Below are 14,657 nucleotides of genomic sequence, written 5' to 3' on the forward strand. Positions count from 1 at the left end.
CATGCCAGTCTCCATCGCCGCGGGCACTTCCCTTCGACAACTTCACACTTACAGAATACAATCCTGATTGTTCAGCCCAATCTTCGACGAACCCGCATCCCATCAGAACTCTAGTATCCATGGACATGTCGGCTTCCGTTGTTGACTCTGGATAAAGACCTCTAGTTCCTCGCGCGAGCGGCCATCCCGTCGCTATGGCTGCTCAATCGAAGCTCCTCCCTCCCGAACGCTCCGTCCGCCAGATATTCTCCGGCCTAGCATCACTATACCTCCGCCACCGCACGAACATCTCCCGCGCAGTCTACATTACGCTCTTCGCAGCCCTCGCAAAGCGCATCCACAATGCAATATCCGAACAAAAAGCAGCATCCCAACGCCAAGTTGACCTGCGCCGGAAACCAGGAACCAGCAGCCTCGGCGACGGCGGCGATAATCCGCGGAAGAGGGTCGGCGTGAACCGCGAGTTCTTCAGGAATCTGGCTCGTTTGCTGAAGATTGTTATTCCTGGTTGGCGCAGTAAGGAGTTGCGACTGCTGCTGAGCCATAGTGTTTTCTTGGTCCTGCGGACGTTGCTTAGTTTGTATGTTGCTGAGCTGGATGGGAGGCTTGTTAGTAACCTTGTACGGGGGAAGGGAAAGGATTTCTTGCTGGGGCTTGTGTGGTGGATGATTGTCGCTGTGCCTGCGACTTTTACGAACTCTATGGTACGTCTCTGCGCACCCTGGTGCAATGCAGGAAGTTTCTGCTGGGGCGAGTGGGCTAATAGCTGACCGTGAATAGCTTTCTTATCACCAGTGCAAGCTCGCGCTCAGCTACCGCAAGCGCCTCACCGATCACATCCACGAGAAATACCTATCAAACATGACCTTCTATGCGATCTCGGCCCTAGATGACCGAGTCAAGAACCCCGATCAGCTCATCACCGTGGACGTGTCCAGGTTTTCCGATAGCCTGGCAGAACTATACTCTAATCTGGCAAAGCCGATTCTCGACATGGTCATTTACAACTACTCGCTCTCAAAGAGCGTCGGTGGTGAAGGTCTCTTCATCATGAGCCTATTGGTCCAATTATCCGCTAATGTCATGCGCGCATTAACACCGCCATTCGGCAAATACGTCGCAGATGAAGCTCGCCTGGAAGGAGAATTCAGGTTCCTTCATTCCAGATTGATTGACTACAGCGAGGAGATTGCGCTGTATCATGGCCACGAGGCAGAAAAGGATACATTGGACAAGGGTTATTTCACCCTTATAAAGCATGTGAATCGCATTTTGCGAAGGCGGTTATACCACGGATTCATGGAGGACTTTGTCATCAAGTACTTCTGGGGCGCACTGGGTCTGGTTCTCTGCAGTGTTCCGGTCTTCTTTAGGATCCCCGGCCAGGTCACGCAGACAATGGGCGACCGTACGGAGAGTGAGTATAACCGTATCCTGGACACCATAGACTAGGGCTAACCTTGACCAGGCTTCGTCACCAACAGAAGAATGCTCCTCTCCTCATCAGACGCTTTCGGCCGCCTAATGTTCTCCTACAAAGAAATCTCCGAACTAGCAGGCTTCACCTCCCGCGTCTCCTCCCTAATGGACGTAATGGACGACCTACTCGCCGGCCGCTTCGAAAAGAAACTCGTCTCCTCCGCCTCAACATCTGAAAACGCCGCCGTCCTCTCCGGCCGCGGCACAATCCACGAATCCGACTCCATCGAGTTCACTGACGTCCCCATCGTCTCGCCAAACGGTGACGTCCTCGTCCGCAAACTCTCCTTCACCGTCCACCCGACCGACCACCTCCTCATCGTCGGTCCCAACGGGTGCGGCAAGTCCTCCCTCTTCCGCATCCTAGGCGGCCTCTGGCCCGTCTATGGCGGTACGGTAAAGAAACCCCGCTTCGACGAAATCTTCTACATTCCGCAGCGCCCTTACCTCTCCCGCGGCACCCTCCGCCAACAGGTCATCTACCCCGACGGGCTGCGCGAAATGCGCGCAAAGGGGGTATCCGATTCTGACCTCTACGAAATCCTCTCCATCGTCGAAATCGCCTCCGTCGTTGACCGGCCGGGCGGGTGGGACGCCGAGGAAGAATGGCGCGACGTCCTCTCTATCGGTCTGCAGCAGCGTATCGCAATGGCGCGGCTTTTCTACCACCGTCCTAAATTTGCTATTTTAGACGAGTGTACTAGTTCTGTCACGCTTGAGATTGAACGCGTTATGTATGAGACTGCGAAGAGGCTCGGGACGACGCTTATGACGGTCTCGCATCGGCGCAGCCTGTGGAAGTACCATAAGATGATTTTGCAGTTTGATGGGCAGGGTGAGTATATCTTTACGGGGTTGGATTGGGAGAGGAGGATGAAGTTGGAGGAGTAAGATTTTTTTCTCCCCTGCCCGCATTATGAAGTGGATGACTGGCTGACTGGTTTTCGCTACAGTGAGAAGGAAGAACTCGATCTTCACCTTCGGGCTATACCGGAGCTGCAGAAGCGGATGGCTGAATTGACGTCTTCATAGCATGAGGACATTCGGTTATCGATTGTGGGCTACTGAGTATGGAGTGTTCTCTGTGGGACAAGAGCGACTATCTTGTGGCCTATATTTGTTATGATACCTGCGAATGTTATGTAGCGTTTACCAAACTAAGATGATTAGACTACCATAGGCTTGAATTAGCCTCTCGGATAGCTTCCAGCACAGGGTAACTACAATCTAGGCCAAACCTGGCTGGAACATTGAACGGTGCGGTGGTCATTATTCACTAGTTGGGGAGCTATAGCTAGTCCATCAGACTCTAATACTGGCAACTTAAGAAAACAGACACAATTTACATACAGACATACACACACATTCAACGCAAACTCATTAAACAAACCACAAAGCTCGATAAGGACTGGTACAGAACAGCATCAAAGCCCCAGAACAACCATGTTCTACCCGTAGTTGTAGACCCCGTCTACTCCACATCCTTAACAGCCAAAGGCTCCACATTCCAAATACTCTCCGCATACTCACTAATAACCCTATCAGTCGAGAAGAACCCCATCCGCGCAACAGAAGTAATGCTCTTATTCACCCACTCGTCGCGGTCCTTGAACGCCTCATCGACCAGCTCCTGCGTCGTGATGTAGCTGTTGAAGTCGTCGGAGACGAGATAGTAGTCTCCGTGTTCGGCGATAGAGGCAAGCAGGGCGGAGAAGTGAGACGGGTCGCCGAATGTGCCGCTGCGGATGGAGTCGAAGACGGCGGCGAGGTGGGGGTCGAGCTTGAAGCCGTCGTAGAAGTGCTTGTGGCGGATTTCTTCGACGTCCTCGGCGAGGTTGCCGAAGAGGAAGATGTTGTTTTCGCTGATTTCGCGGGTGATTTCGATCTGGTGGTTGTTAGTTAGGGCAAACGCTGATACAAGTATAAAAGACAGGGACTTTACGTTAGCTCCATCGCAGGTGCCGATGATGAGGCCGCCATTGAGGACGAACTTCATATTGCTTGTTCCGCTGCCCTCCGTGCCGGCTGTCGAAATGTGTTCGCTGATGTCCGAGGCCGGACAGATAATCTCTGCTTTGCTAACATTGTAGTCTTCGACAAAGATGACCTTAAGAAGGTCACCAACCTCCGCATCATTATTGACCACGGACGATACTTGGTTGATGAGGTGGATGACTGTTTTGGCCATCCAGTATCCAGGGGCCGCTTTGCCGCCGAAGATGGAGACTCGCGGCTGGACTTTCTTCTTCTCCTCGGCGGACATGGCCTTGATCTTGAGGTAACGGTGAATGACGCCGAAGATGTTGAGTTGCTGGCGCTTGTATTCGTGGATGCGCTTCACCTGGACGTCGAATAGGGAGTTCGGGTTGACACTGTATCCCGTGGTCTCCTTGATGTGTTTGGCAAGACGAAGCTTATTCGACGTCTTGATTTCGACCCATTCCTTCTGGAATTCCTTGTCGTCTGCAAAAGCCTCTAGTTGGTCTAAAAGAGTCAGGTCTGTCAAGAAATTGTAGCTTCCGAGCTTGGAGGCAATCAGATCGGACAGTCTGGGGTTCGCCTGGTGAAGCCAGCGGCGAGGGGTTACACCGTTGGTGACATTAGTGAACTTGTCTGGGCCATAGATGGTGACAAAGTCTTTGAAAATGGTAGTTTGAAGAAGATCCGAATGCAGTTCAGCGACACCATTGACTTTGTGGGAACCGATGACTGCTAGATAAGCCATTCTTACCATCTTTGGGTGCGATTCTTCGATTATCGAGACCCTGGACAGAATGTCCCGGTCTTCAGGAAACTGCTTTTCCACGGTCTGCAGGAAATACAGGTTGATTTCGAAAATGAGCTGCATGTGCCGAGGAAGGAGATTTTGCACCAGAGGCACCGACCACTTTTCCAGCGCTTCTGGCAAGACAGTATGGTTGGTGTAGCCAAAGGTGCTGGTGACAATGTTCCAGGATTCATCCCAGTCGAGGCCCTCCACGTCAATGAGAATGCGGTGCAACTCAACTATCGCCAAAGTTGGATGGGTATCGTTGAGCTGGATGGCAACCTGGTCCGGGAAGTCGTTCCATGGTCGGTTTGTCTTTTTGAATCTCCTCACAATGTCGAACAATGAGGCAGCACACCAGAAGTATTGCTGCTTCAGCCGCAGTTCTTTTCCTCTGTCCAGATTATCATTCGGGTAAAGGACGGCTGAGATTGTCTCGGCGCGCTGTTGGTCTGCCACTGCACTTTCATAGTCGCCGGCATTGAACTTTTGGAAGTCGAACTCACCGCTAGCTGCTTTGCTGGACCAGAGACGGAGATTGTTCGTCGTGCGGGTGCCGTATCCTGGAACAGGAACATCATACGCGACGGCCTGTACAATCTCTCCATCTTGCCAGGCGTGTACAGTCTTCCCGTTATCATCCTCGTATGTTTTCACCCAGCCATAGAACTGGATGTCGACTGTGACTTCGTGTCGCGGGAATTCCCACGGGTTAAAGTCAAGCCAGTAATCTGGGATCTCGACCTGGTAACCGTCCACTATCTCCTGTTTGAAGATACCATATCTGTAGCGAAGACCATAGCCCCAAGCAGGGTAATTGAGCGTTGCAAGACTGTCAAGTAGACATGCTGCCAGGCGGCCCAAGCCACCATTTCCGAGAGCGGCATCATGCTCCTGGCTAATCACATCCTCAATACGGAAACCCAGATCACTCAAGCCCTCTATCCGCGGGTTAGCTCAGCATCTCTTAGTAAAGATTGCAATCTTACCTCTAGCAACGTCCTTCATACCGACGTTGAGCATAGCATTATCAAGAGTTCTGCCCATCAGGAACTCAAGAGACAGATCTAATAAATTGTAAGCTTTGAGCCAGCAACCTCAGGTAGGAAGACAAACAATAGACTCGTTTCTGGTCATTGAGGGTCTGTCTCTGCTGGGTCTTGTTCCATTCGATAATCAACCGGTCTCGAAAAGCCAGCGCGGTTCCGGAATATGCAGCCCTGCAAGCTCGGATCAGACGTTCGAACGTCAATAACGAAGTAGAGAGGGGATATACAGTTCATCACAATTGTACAGCGAACGTGCTAAGGTCGTCTCGACGTGGCGTACCAGTTCATGCTGTTGGAGTGAGCGAAGTCCCTAGAGTTCGGAGCCATTCTAAGGGAGGGCATACTTCGAAGTCATCCTTGTTCGTAAAGCCAGCGGCAGACTGTAGAGATTAGCTTGGTGCTACCGGCATTGCTAAGGTCGCCAATCTCACATGTTTCTTCCATCTACACAACAGACAGAAGATGTTAGCCAGGCCAAGAGACAGAACGGGACGCTTTTCGTCAAAGCGGTGTACAAAGAAAGAAAAGACCAAGACACTCACGCCTCTCTCAAAGATTCAGGGATACTGGCTTCAACACCCTTGATTTGGTCCCTCCCAAAGCCAGTGTAGTTGCGCTTGTGTTTCGGCCGGCTGAATCCAGGGCCAATTGGGCCTTGGAGATCAGAGACGGGCGCCCCGACGGAGGGTCTTCTTTCATGGCGGCTCGGAGCAGCAGTCTCAGACATGATGCCACCAGTCGGATGATTGTCAATGGGTCTGGGGAATTGGATCGATCGATGAGTGATGGAGTGTTGAAGACAAAGACACCTCAAAGAGATGCTAGCACTGAAGACGGGTACGATGGAGCACAAAAACAGCTTTCAACGTTGCATTCAAGAAGTAATTGACAAGGTCGCTGAAGCAAGGGAACAGAGACGACGAAATGGACGAGGGAGATGAGACAATGGAAGAGGAGAGGGAGGGGGTGTTCTGAGGTAGATGAGGGGAGAAGGAGCTATGACCTGGTCTTTGTACCCCCCGTGATCAGACCAGGAAGCAGACGGCAAAACAAGAAACAAGAAACAATGCATGATGGTGAGGGGTTATGAGCAGACACAGGCAGCGTTTACAATCTCGGACTGGTTGCTGTCGGCGTTCAAGAAAGCAACTAGCTAGGGTCTAGAGTCTAGACTTGCTCTCTCCACTGCGGAGGATCAGCTGTCAAGTGCTCGAGCACTGGGGCTGTGGGTTTAATACTTTGTCTCAGTGTGTCTACTAAGGTAGCATTCGCGGCAGTCAGTTTCTACGGAAATGGCTATGGATAGATACAACTCAACCTCAAGACGGAGAGCTGCCCCTCTATTATGACGCAACCACCTATATGTGGTGATACTAATCTGACGGCCGATATTAAACACTATATGGTTTGATCTTAAACTTGCCTCCTCTCTAACGTTAATATTGCGACTTACGCAATAGGAAGAACTGTCTCCCGGCGCCACGGTCTAAGACACCAAGCCCAACGGGACATGGCTGGCCATTAGTGGAGTCAACTTGCCCTGTCTGACATTGTATGTGATAAAAAATACAGACATACTACAATTTGCAAAATATATTCAGAATAACCCTGCCCTGGGCAACATAATACAAAGACACAGCCAGAGACGGCAGAGCGTATAGCAAAATAGAGTAGATAACAAGGACAAGCAATCTCAGGGCACATGAGATTGGATATCAGAAGCCCTCACGCATGATATATGCAAAAGTATAGTGCCGAGGTCTGCAACTTTTAGATCACAATATAACGGATGCTCATGTATCCCAAAACGCGGGAGATTTCGACGAAGAGAAATAAGGTAAGGTGGACTCGTGTCAATGACTAAAGGATGCAGACAAGCAGCTTTGGATCCGCCCGCCCAGGCTCAAAAGGACTGGGTGGGACATTAAAAGACAGGACAAAAAGGAGAAAAACCATGCTAGAAGTACTGATGCAGATAATCCAATCCAGCGCCAACAAAGGGGTAATTGAACATGAAATCCGTAACGCCGTTAATTCTCCGCCAAGAACGTGAGAAGGGGAATAAAACAAGGAAAAAGCGACATAGAGAATCAAGGTTGAGGGCCATCATAGCGACGAGGAAGAGCGGTGGCCGATAATTACGGTGTGAGATGTTGGTTTGCGTTTGAGCTGAAAATCGTCGGAGTCGGGGACGAGACGCGGTTGACGATCTCGATCACAGAATGCCAGAATCCTTCAATGCATTCTGAAGAATGGTTTCCTTCACGGCGGCAAAGACCAGCCGGATATTCGTGGTGTCGGTAGCTTGAGTCAAGCTGATATGAATGGTTAGATGTATCAGATTAGAAGTATACATCTGAGGACTCACTGAGGATATAAGTTCAAGTGTGCTCTATTAACCTGGTTGAATCTCCAAAGGAGATACTTTGCGGCTCGATTCACATCGTTTCCACCCGAATAATCTGGAAAGTAGTTGTGTAATGGAGAACGAGGTAACTTTTGTCGGAAAAGGTCCACTTTGTTGAGGAAAAGAATGATGCTTGTTCGCATGAACCATCGAGAGTTGACAACGGAGTCAAACAGTACCAGACTTTCCATCATCCGATTCTACAAATATCAGATTAGCGTAGGAAAAGGACGGCAAATATGGCAACATACCTGATTTCCTTCCTCCAGTAGTACTTGATCGTATTCGCTCAGAGCAACGCAGAAGATGATAGATGTGACGTTCTCGAAACAGTGAATCCACTTTTTCCGTTCGCTGCGCTGGCCGCCGACATCGAACATGCTATACTAATCATGAGCGATGTTCGGGATTTCGAGGTGAATGGGGTCTTACTGGATGCTTAACTGGCCCATTGTAAATCGTGTCTCGTAAATACCAGTCGTCTTGGTTCTTGCGCGCAGCACATCGTTGACGTTTGGTATGTAGTCCGGTGCTGTTATGCGTTTCGCCTCCTCGAAGAAACTAAGAACCTGGTCAATATGTATCCCGGAAGAAAAGCTGAAGGGGCCCCACTAAGGCGCTGAGTCCATAAGGTAGAATTCATTTTGTCGTTCTAGTGCTGTTGACGTGCACGGGTCGTTCCAGATGTACGTTATCGCATCCCCTACTGCGGAATCCAGCGGTGTATTGGGATCAGGATCGATGTTGTAGTCGGTCAGGAACTCAATGTGGTCGCGGACTTTCTGGCTTGTGGGTTCGAGGTTGAATTGGTGGTAGGCTCCAATCAGAGCTTTTGCGCATTCGAGGAGGTTTTTGTAAACTGTGAGACGATATAGCGAGAGCTCTTCGACTGTGTATCCGTTCTGGTGAATTATCTTCATTTGTTTGACAATTGTCGATTTCCCACTCTCACCCGACCCTATTGAGAAGCATCCTCGTTAGCTAGGAAAGGTCGAGATTGAAAGTCGGGTCGAAAGAAGGGAAGCAATGCCATACCGAGCAGCAAAATCTTGCATTCTCGTCGTAGGCGCCGGGAGTCCTCTTCTAACTTCCGATCGATTGCCTGACTTCTCTTCTTCTGTTCCGCATCTCCGGTCGACTCTGAGCTGAAACACGACCCCATTTTCAAGATATTCTCGTTGACCGCGTGGGGCGGGACCATAAGCTGTCCACCGAGTGAACGGCGTCAGCCGGTCTGAAACGACAAGGCCAGTTGCCTCAAAAGGCTTTGAGCAACGAGGCACCCCTACAACCCAAAAAGGTCGCTTCCTTGAGAGCTCGTAATGGCGCGACGGAGAAGCAATGAGCGATGGACTGGAAGCAGCTATAGCTTCGCGAAATTGGTGATTTCCGCGGAGGGACTGAGAGCAGAGAGTATAACTCAGGGACAGGACGACGGGGAAGGACTAGGGATCGGACGAAGGCCTGAGCAACAACTGCAGGCTGCCGAGTACGGAGGTGACGAATTGTGGCGCGGGCGATGAAACTAGGGAGAGGACGGAGAAGAGTTGCGAGCAGGAGGCAGCGGTTCGAACAACTATGGATGTGGACGATGTCTCACCCAGACCGATCGATTGGAGTGAGGGGTGACAGGATACAAACTGCGGAGCAAGAAGACGTGAGAGAGCGACGAGCCGACGCTAAAAAGGGTAGCAGAGGTCGATCGGGGGGATGATGTGGGAGAGTTGGATGGGGCGCGGATCTCCTGTCAGAGTAAGATAATGTAAGCAAGCAACAGCTGCCACTGGCGAGGTCTGAGAACAACAGCCACGGCTATGCAAGTAATCGGGACAATTAATTATCAGTGAACACACTGACACGTTGTGCAGAGACAGGTCTGTGATTTGGAAGCGCCCAAGAGTTTGGAAGCGTGAGATAATCAGAGACAGTCTGGTCCAGTGGTGACAGGGCATTAGCGACGGGCAAGAGGAACTTGGTAAGTTGACGTCGTGGAATTAGTAGTTGCTATGACTGACTATTTACACTATTTGATTATCACTCCAGCCTCTTCCAACTGCTTCTGCCAGTCGACTGCCCGTCGCATTTATGAGTCTCTGAACCCGAACGTCATTTCTATCCTCCGGGTCCCATCCGGTGGAGTTGTACGTAACTACTGAGGCCTGGCTACTCCGGAGTAAGGTAAGTGATGGGTTAACGTGGACGTGGACAGCTCCTCCATCACGATCTGTGGACTCTGGGAGATGTGGACCGGCACTGTTAGCCGCAAATAAGCACTCGCTGATATAGTCGGCAATTAAATGACCAAACCAAATCTCAGGTATATCAATCTGCTTCACTGCACCGCGCGAACTACTATCCTGAAGTCAAGCAATCATGTAACAAAGAATGCGGATTCTCAACTATTCCTCTGTTACACATGCCTCATGGCTTCTTCTCTCCCGCTCCCGTGCGTTCACGGTCGGATCGCTGTGGCTATACATAGTCCGAACTCGATGCGGAGTATCTCCAAGTCACTGTCACTGTCACTCTGATCGTGCAGCTCGGTTTGTGTTGACCTTAATAAATCGGCTGTTATTATTTCAGCCGGAAACAGCGACAATTTGAAATACCCAAGGTTCACGGTGATACTGCCACCAACCGGCAGTCAACCAACCATCTGGCCCCGTTCCGGCACTTGTTCTTGGACCCTCGTCAATCATGTGACTATGCAATAGCAGCCGATCAGGCTGGATTAAAGATCAACAGATCACTCTGCAGGGTTTCCTTGCAAGGCTTACAAGCTTGTGCCTGACAACACCGCTCGATGAATTGCAAGTAAGACTGGACTGTTCGCATGCTGCTCGTCACTTAGGGTAATTTATTTGTTGAGGTGAAACCGCCCGCCCAGCCTTGCACCAGCACAATGAGGCTGGCGCTGGCCCCCGGTGCCCGCGCGCCCTAAACTTCGTTCATCGCTGAGGTGGGGGCCTCGCGTTTTTGACAGAATCGAGTCATGGATGCGGCACCTTATTGCCCTTGGCGTTTTATTGAATGGCTCTCCTCTGGGTAGACCATTTTACCTTCTTTCAATCCTAACCGACCCCAACTCTGTACGTCTCAAGATGATCGTCCCTCGGATTTGATCATGTCCAAAGAAGGCTACGAGATCCGAGCGGACATCTTGAGCCTCATTCTAATCCAGTCGACTCAAATACGGGGCAACCTTCGTGTTTTGAACAAGGACCAAAAGAGCCTCGAGGACCGACGCTAAGCGAATCAATCAATTGTAAGACAATATCAAATGTTTGTCTATGATTTGTTTTTGGTTTCTTTGCGAATGACCAACGAGAACAAGTGTGGAATACTAGGCGACATAGCCGTCTCGACTCCAATTTATGCAATCCATCCGTTCCTTTTCCGATACCTCGCAATACAAACCTCCTGCCCTTGTCCTATAGCCGTAATCATTCTGCTACGCGCAGTGACTCTTGTACATCTTGTCAGTAATCTACTCGGAATCTTGCCGCTGACTTTTTGTTGGCAATAGTGCTTCTAGAGTGTTGGTCATAGAGTGATTATTTTTCACGGCGAATTCACTGGTCAACTTGGAAGCTTCCACCAAGTTTGCAAGCTATGAACAGCGTTCGAATTTAACATTTGGAAAGCCTGGTGTCTATACTATACTCCGGACAGCATAATTTGCGAATTGTGACACAAGGTCTGCGGGTATGCCTTGACAGTGTAGTGGTTGAATTTATGCCTGAGGGTAACACAGAGTTCACCGCTGGATAAGATTCGAATCGCCGGCTTATAGGTATGCTGATGCTCTTGCCTCTTCAGTGGTTGTATAGGAACCGTTGCTGCCAGTGAAGGCGGTGAAAGTGTGTGCTGTCATAGTACCCCATAGGTAGGCGGGTCGAGTTGAAGCTGTTATTTAGCTTACAAAAAGCTCCTGTCGGATATTCATGTCTGAACCAGCTGGTAAAGCATAAGAAGTTGACAGTCGATGCTTATCTTTCACCGACCGTGACCGCGGTCTGGTGGTTGAGGGCCAGTTCTTCAGGCTTAGTGAGCTGTGAGGGTCTCGGGCCAGACTGGGGTCCTATGACGTCAGGACTGGGGACCGGGCCAAATCCTCCTTGCCTGGAACCTGGATTAGGGAATGACCTAGAACCTGGCATCTCCGATCCTCTAGTAGGGCTTCTGCAAATCTTCTTCTGGTCGGTTAATTGCTAATGTTGTCAGTTATGACCGTACTCTGGTATAACAGTCGTCTGGAAGATATATCCTGCGGGAAACGTAGCCAGAGAGGGGCGATGGAGGGACCTTTGTCGAGCAGCGCTGCCAATGCACATTAGGGGATTTCATACTCCGTAAATGGTGGACAAGAACGAAAATTGATCTTTAAAGCCCAGCAACATTGTCAGTAGACAGTAGGCGTAATTCTTGGAAGCAAGTTCCAACCAATGCGTGCCTGTGTGAGGCCGGGAGGAGAGGGCAGCGCCGAACCAGTGTTGGTGTCAGGCTGTTAGTGTGCGGTGTTGGTGTTGGCCAACGCCAACTCGCGTTGTCTGTCCCTTTCCTAATCGCCTGTTCTATCTTGGTCGCGCACGTCATCGCTTTTCTGGCTTCCTTCAAGGATCGGAAACTTGATAGCAGCAGTCTAAACTCCTTAGGTAGAAGAGAAAGTCCTCTTCCAAAAGTTCCCCACACACCATTGGACGCGCCACCACCGCTCTGGCTCCCCTCCGTCATTTCTACCGTCTTTACTGCCTCGCCTATCTTGATTCTTCATCTCCCTCTACGCCCATTTTTCGCTTTCCTATCCCTCCTTCTTTTCACGAGCAGGACCGTCAACTTTCAGAGCTCATAGACAACTCATAGTCCTCTTGCAACCGCGCCTGGTGTCCCGCTCTCAAAATGGCCGAATTCGTACGTGCCCAGATTTTCGGCACGACCTTCGAGATCACCAGCAGGTATGGATTACTGGAACGCGCGGAAAGTCGTGATAATGATATTAACATGGCGATTCTGCAGATACACAGATTTGCAACCCGTAGGAATGGGTGCTTTTGGACTGGTCTGGTACGGCTCTAACCCCTCTCCGACGGCGCATCGCCCAGCATAGCCTTTTCATCACCGGTTGAAACGAAATTTATACTGAGACCTACCTCTGTTGATTACAGCTCCGCGAGAGATCAATTGACCGCGCAGCCGGTCGCCGTTAAGAAGATCATGAAGCCTTTCAGCACCCCAGTTCTCTCCAAGCGGACGTATCGCGAACTGAAGCTGCTGAAGCACTTGCGGCACGAAAACGTCAGTAACCGACCGCAATCCCCTCTTGCATTATACTGATAGCCTGCAGATTATTAGCTTGAGCGATATCTTCATTTCCCCTCTTGAGGACATGTACGCCAAAACCCCGCGCGATTCACGCGCTAATCGAAAATCCGCAGCGGATTCTGACAATGCATGCAGTTATTTCGTCACAGAGCTCCTCGGTACCGATTTACACAGACTTCTTACTTCCAGGCCACTGGAGAAGCAGTTCATCCAGTATTTCTTATATCAGATTCTGGTGCGTCTCGACCCTGGCGCCTATAATGGCTTGGCAAGGACGATTGAAGCTAACTAGGTACAGCGAGGACTGAAATATGTCCACTCAGCAGGTGTTGTTCATCGTGACCTGAAGCCCAGCAATATCCTCATCAACGAGAACTGTGATCTGAAAATATGCGATTTTGGACTTGCGCGCATTCAAGACCCCCAGATGACGGGCTATGTGTCTACCCGGTACTACCGTGCCCCGGAGATTATGCTCACATGGCAAAAATACGACGTCGAAGTGGACATTTGGAGTGTAGCATGTATCTTTGCTGAGATGTTGGAGGGAAAGCCTTTGTTCCCCGGTAAAGATCATGTCAACCAGTTCTCCATCATCACGGAGCTTCTGGGTACTCCCCCGGACGATGTGATTCAGACTATTTGCAGTGAAAATGTGAGTCGACACCGAATCAGTCGAGCGTTGGGAACATCCGCTGACTGTTTGTTTACAATAGACTCTGCGATTCGTCAAATCCCTACCAAAGCGTGAGCGTCAGCCGCTGGCGACCAAATTCAGAAACGCCGACCCGGACTGTATGTTGCTGCGATCCAACGGCCCTTCAAATCTATTTTCTAACCCGAAATAGCTATCGATCTCCTTGAGCGCATGCTCGTATTTGACCCGAAGAAGCGAATCAGTGCCGGCGAAGCGCTTTCGCATGAGTACCTGGCTCCGTACCACGATCCTACCGATGAGCCGGAAGCAGAGGAGAAATTCGACTGGTCGTTCAACGATGCCGATTTGCCTGTCGATAACTGGAAGATTATGATGTGAGCTCCTGATCCTTTATTCTGTTCGATGTTCCTGTAACTGACTCTGCGCTCAGGTACTCGGAAATCTTAGACTTCCACAATATCGACCAACCCGCCGACGGCAACTCGACCGTGGTCGAAGGGGTCGGGCTCGCTCAGCCAGGGTTTTAATAAAGCTCTAGTCAATCGCGTGGATGCAGCGCAGGCAGCAGTACGAGCACGATGCCGTGGGCTTATTTCCTTTGTTTTTTTTTTTTGTTGTTTCTGGCATGTAGACTGGGCGTGAGAGTTGTGATATGTTTTAATTACGAACGAATACTTTTTATGTGACCTGCGATATTTATGTTTATGCCTCTATCTGGATACATTTGTCTTTTGAATGGTCTGTTTTTACAAGACCATTAACTCCAGGTTCGAAAGATGGGAGGGTACCCTGTAACATGAAAGATCTTATGTAGGTGCTTTGCAACGAAATACATCACGATATATAATCGAACTGTACTTTATACTTCAGACTACATCCACATGCTCCATTGGGCAACCTTATGTAATTTCCATGAGAAGCTGAAGCGACTTTCGCAACGAAGAAATCTGCAGCCCCATCCTTCAGGAGTCGTGA

The 14,657-nt window shown here is 50.2% G+C and overlaps 5 protein-coding genes across 5 annotated transcripts; 3 read left to right on the forward strand and 2 right to left on the reverse strand.

The window, feature by feature from the left end:
* Nucleotides 1-16: 16 nt before the first annotated feature.
* Nucleotides 17-2,731, forward strand: BDV17DRAFT_10859 (ATP-binding cassette long-chain fatty acid transporter PXA2). Its single transcript, XM_073753807.1, has 4 exons — nucleotides 17-704; nucleotides 781-1,417; nucleotides 1,469-2,366; nucleotides 2,433-2,731. Exons 1-4 carry the CDS (start codon nucleotides 195-197, stop codon nucleotides 2,509-2,511), a joined length of 2,124 nt encoding a protein of 707 aa, XP_073621435.1. The 5' UTR covers nucleotides 17-194; the 3' UTR covers nucleotides 2,512-2,731.
* A 219-nt stretch (nucleotides 2,732-2,950) lies between these two features.
* On the reverse strand, nucleotides 2,951-6,022 carry glpV (glycogen phosphorylase; the record flags this gene model as incomplete). The annotated part of the gene is made up of 8 exons (XM_073760873.1): nucleotides 2,951-3,364; nucleotides 3,422-5,187; nucleotides 5,236-5,313; nucleotides 5,363-5,466; nucleotides 5,523-5,584; nucleotides 5,640-5,675; nucleotides 5,727-5,739; nucleotides 5,838-6,022. 8 exons carry the CDS (start codon nucleotides 6,020-6,022, stop codon nucleotides 2,951-2,953), a joined length of 2,658 nt encoding a protein of 885 aa, XP_073621436.1.
* A 1,488-nt stretch (nucleotides 6,023-7,510) lies between these two features.
* On the reverse strand, nucleotides 7,511-8,864 carry gpaB (guanine nucleotide-binding protein subunit alpha gpaB; the record flags this gene model as incomplete). Its single annotated transcript, XM_073759587.1, has 6 exons — nucleotides 7,511-7,610; nucleotides 7,664-7,902; nucleotides 7,954-8,083; nucleotides 8,135-8,263; nucleotides 8,315-8,660; nucleotides 8,738-8,864. The coding sequence occupies 6 exons, from the start codon at nucleotides 8,862-8,864 to the stop codon at nucleotides 7,511-7,513; spliced, it is 1,071 nt and encodes a 356-aa protein (XP_073621437.1).
* An 880-nt stretch (nucleotides 8,865-9,744) lies between these two features.
* Nucleotides 9,745-11,824, forward strand: BDV17DRAFT_249718 (uncharacterized protein). The gene has a single exon (XM_073756250.1). It carries the CDS (start codon nucleotides 10,983-10,985, stop codon nucleotides 11,226-11,228), a length of 246 nt encoding a protein of 81 aa, XP_073621438.1. The 5' UTR covers nucleotides 9,745-10,982; the 3' UTR covers nucleotides 11,229-11,824.
* Nucleotides 11,825-12,237: 413 nt separating this feature from the next.
* Nucleotides 12,238-14,654, forward strand: sakA (mitogen-activated protein kinase HOG1). The gene is made up of 9 exons (XM_073756251.1): nucleotides 12,238-12,657; nucleotides 12,719-12,766; nucleotides 12,868-12,997; nucleotides 13,047-13,090; nucleotides 13,160-13,259; nucleotides 13,323-13,679; nucleotides 13,741-13,819; nucleotides 13,873-14,056; nucleotides 14,113-14,654. The coding sequence occupies exons 1-9, from the start codon at nucleotides 12,602-12,604 to the stop codon at nucleotides 14,207-14,209; spliced, it is 1,095 nt and encodes a 364-aa protein (XP_073621439.1). The 5' UTR covers nucleotides 12,238-12,601; the 3' UTR covers nucleotides 14,210-14,654.
* Nucleotides 14,655-14,657: the final 3 nt, after the last annotated feature.

The sequence above is a fragment of the Aspergillus undulatus genome (assembly GCF_047715775.1).
Source record: "Aspergillus undulatus strain CBS 261.88 unplaced genomic scaffold BDV17scaffold_1, whole genome shotgun sequence".
Lineage (NCBI taxonomy): Eukaryota > Fungi > Ascomycota > Eurotiomycetes > Eurotiales > Aspergillaceae > Aspergillus > Aspergillus undulatus.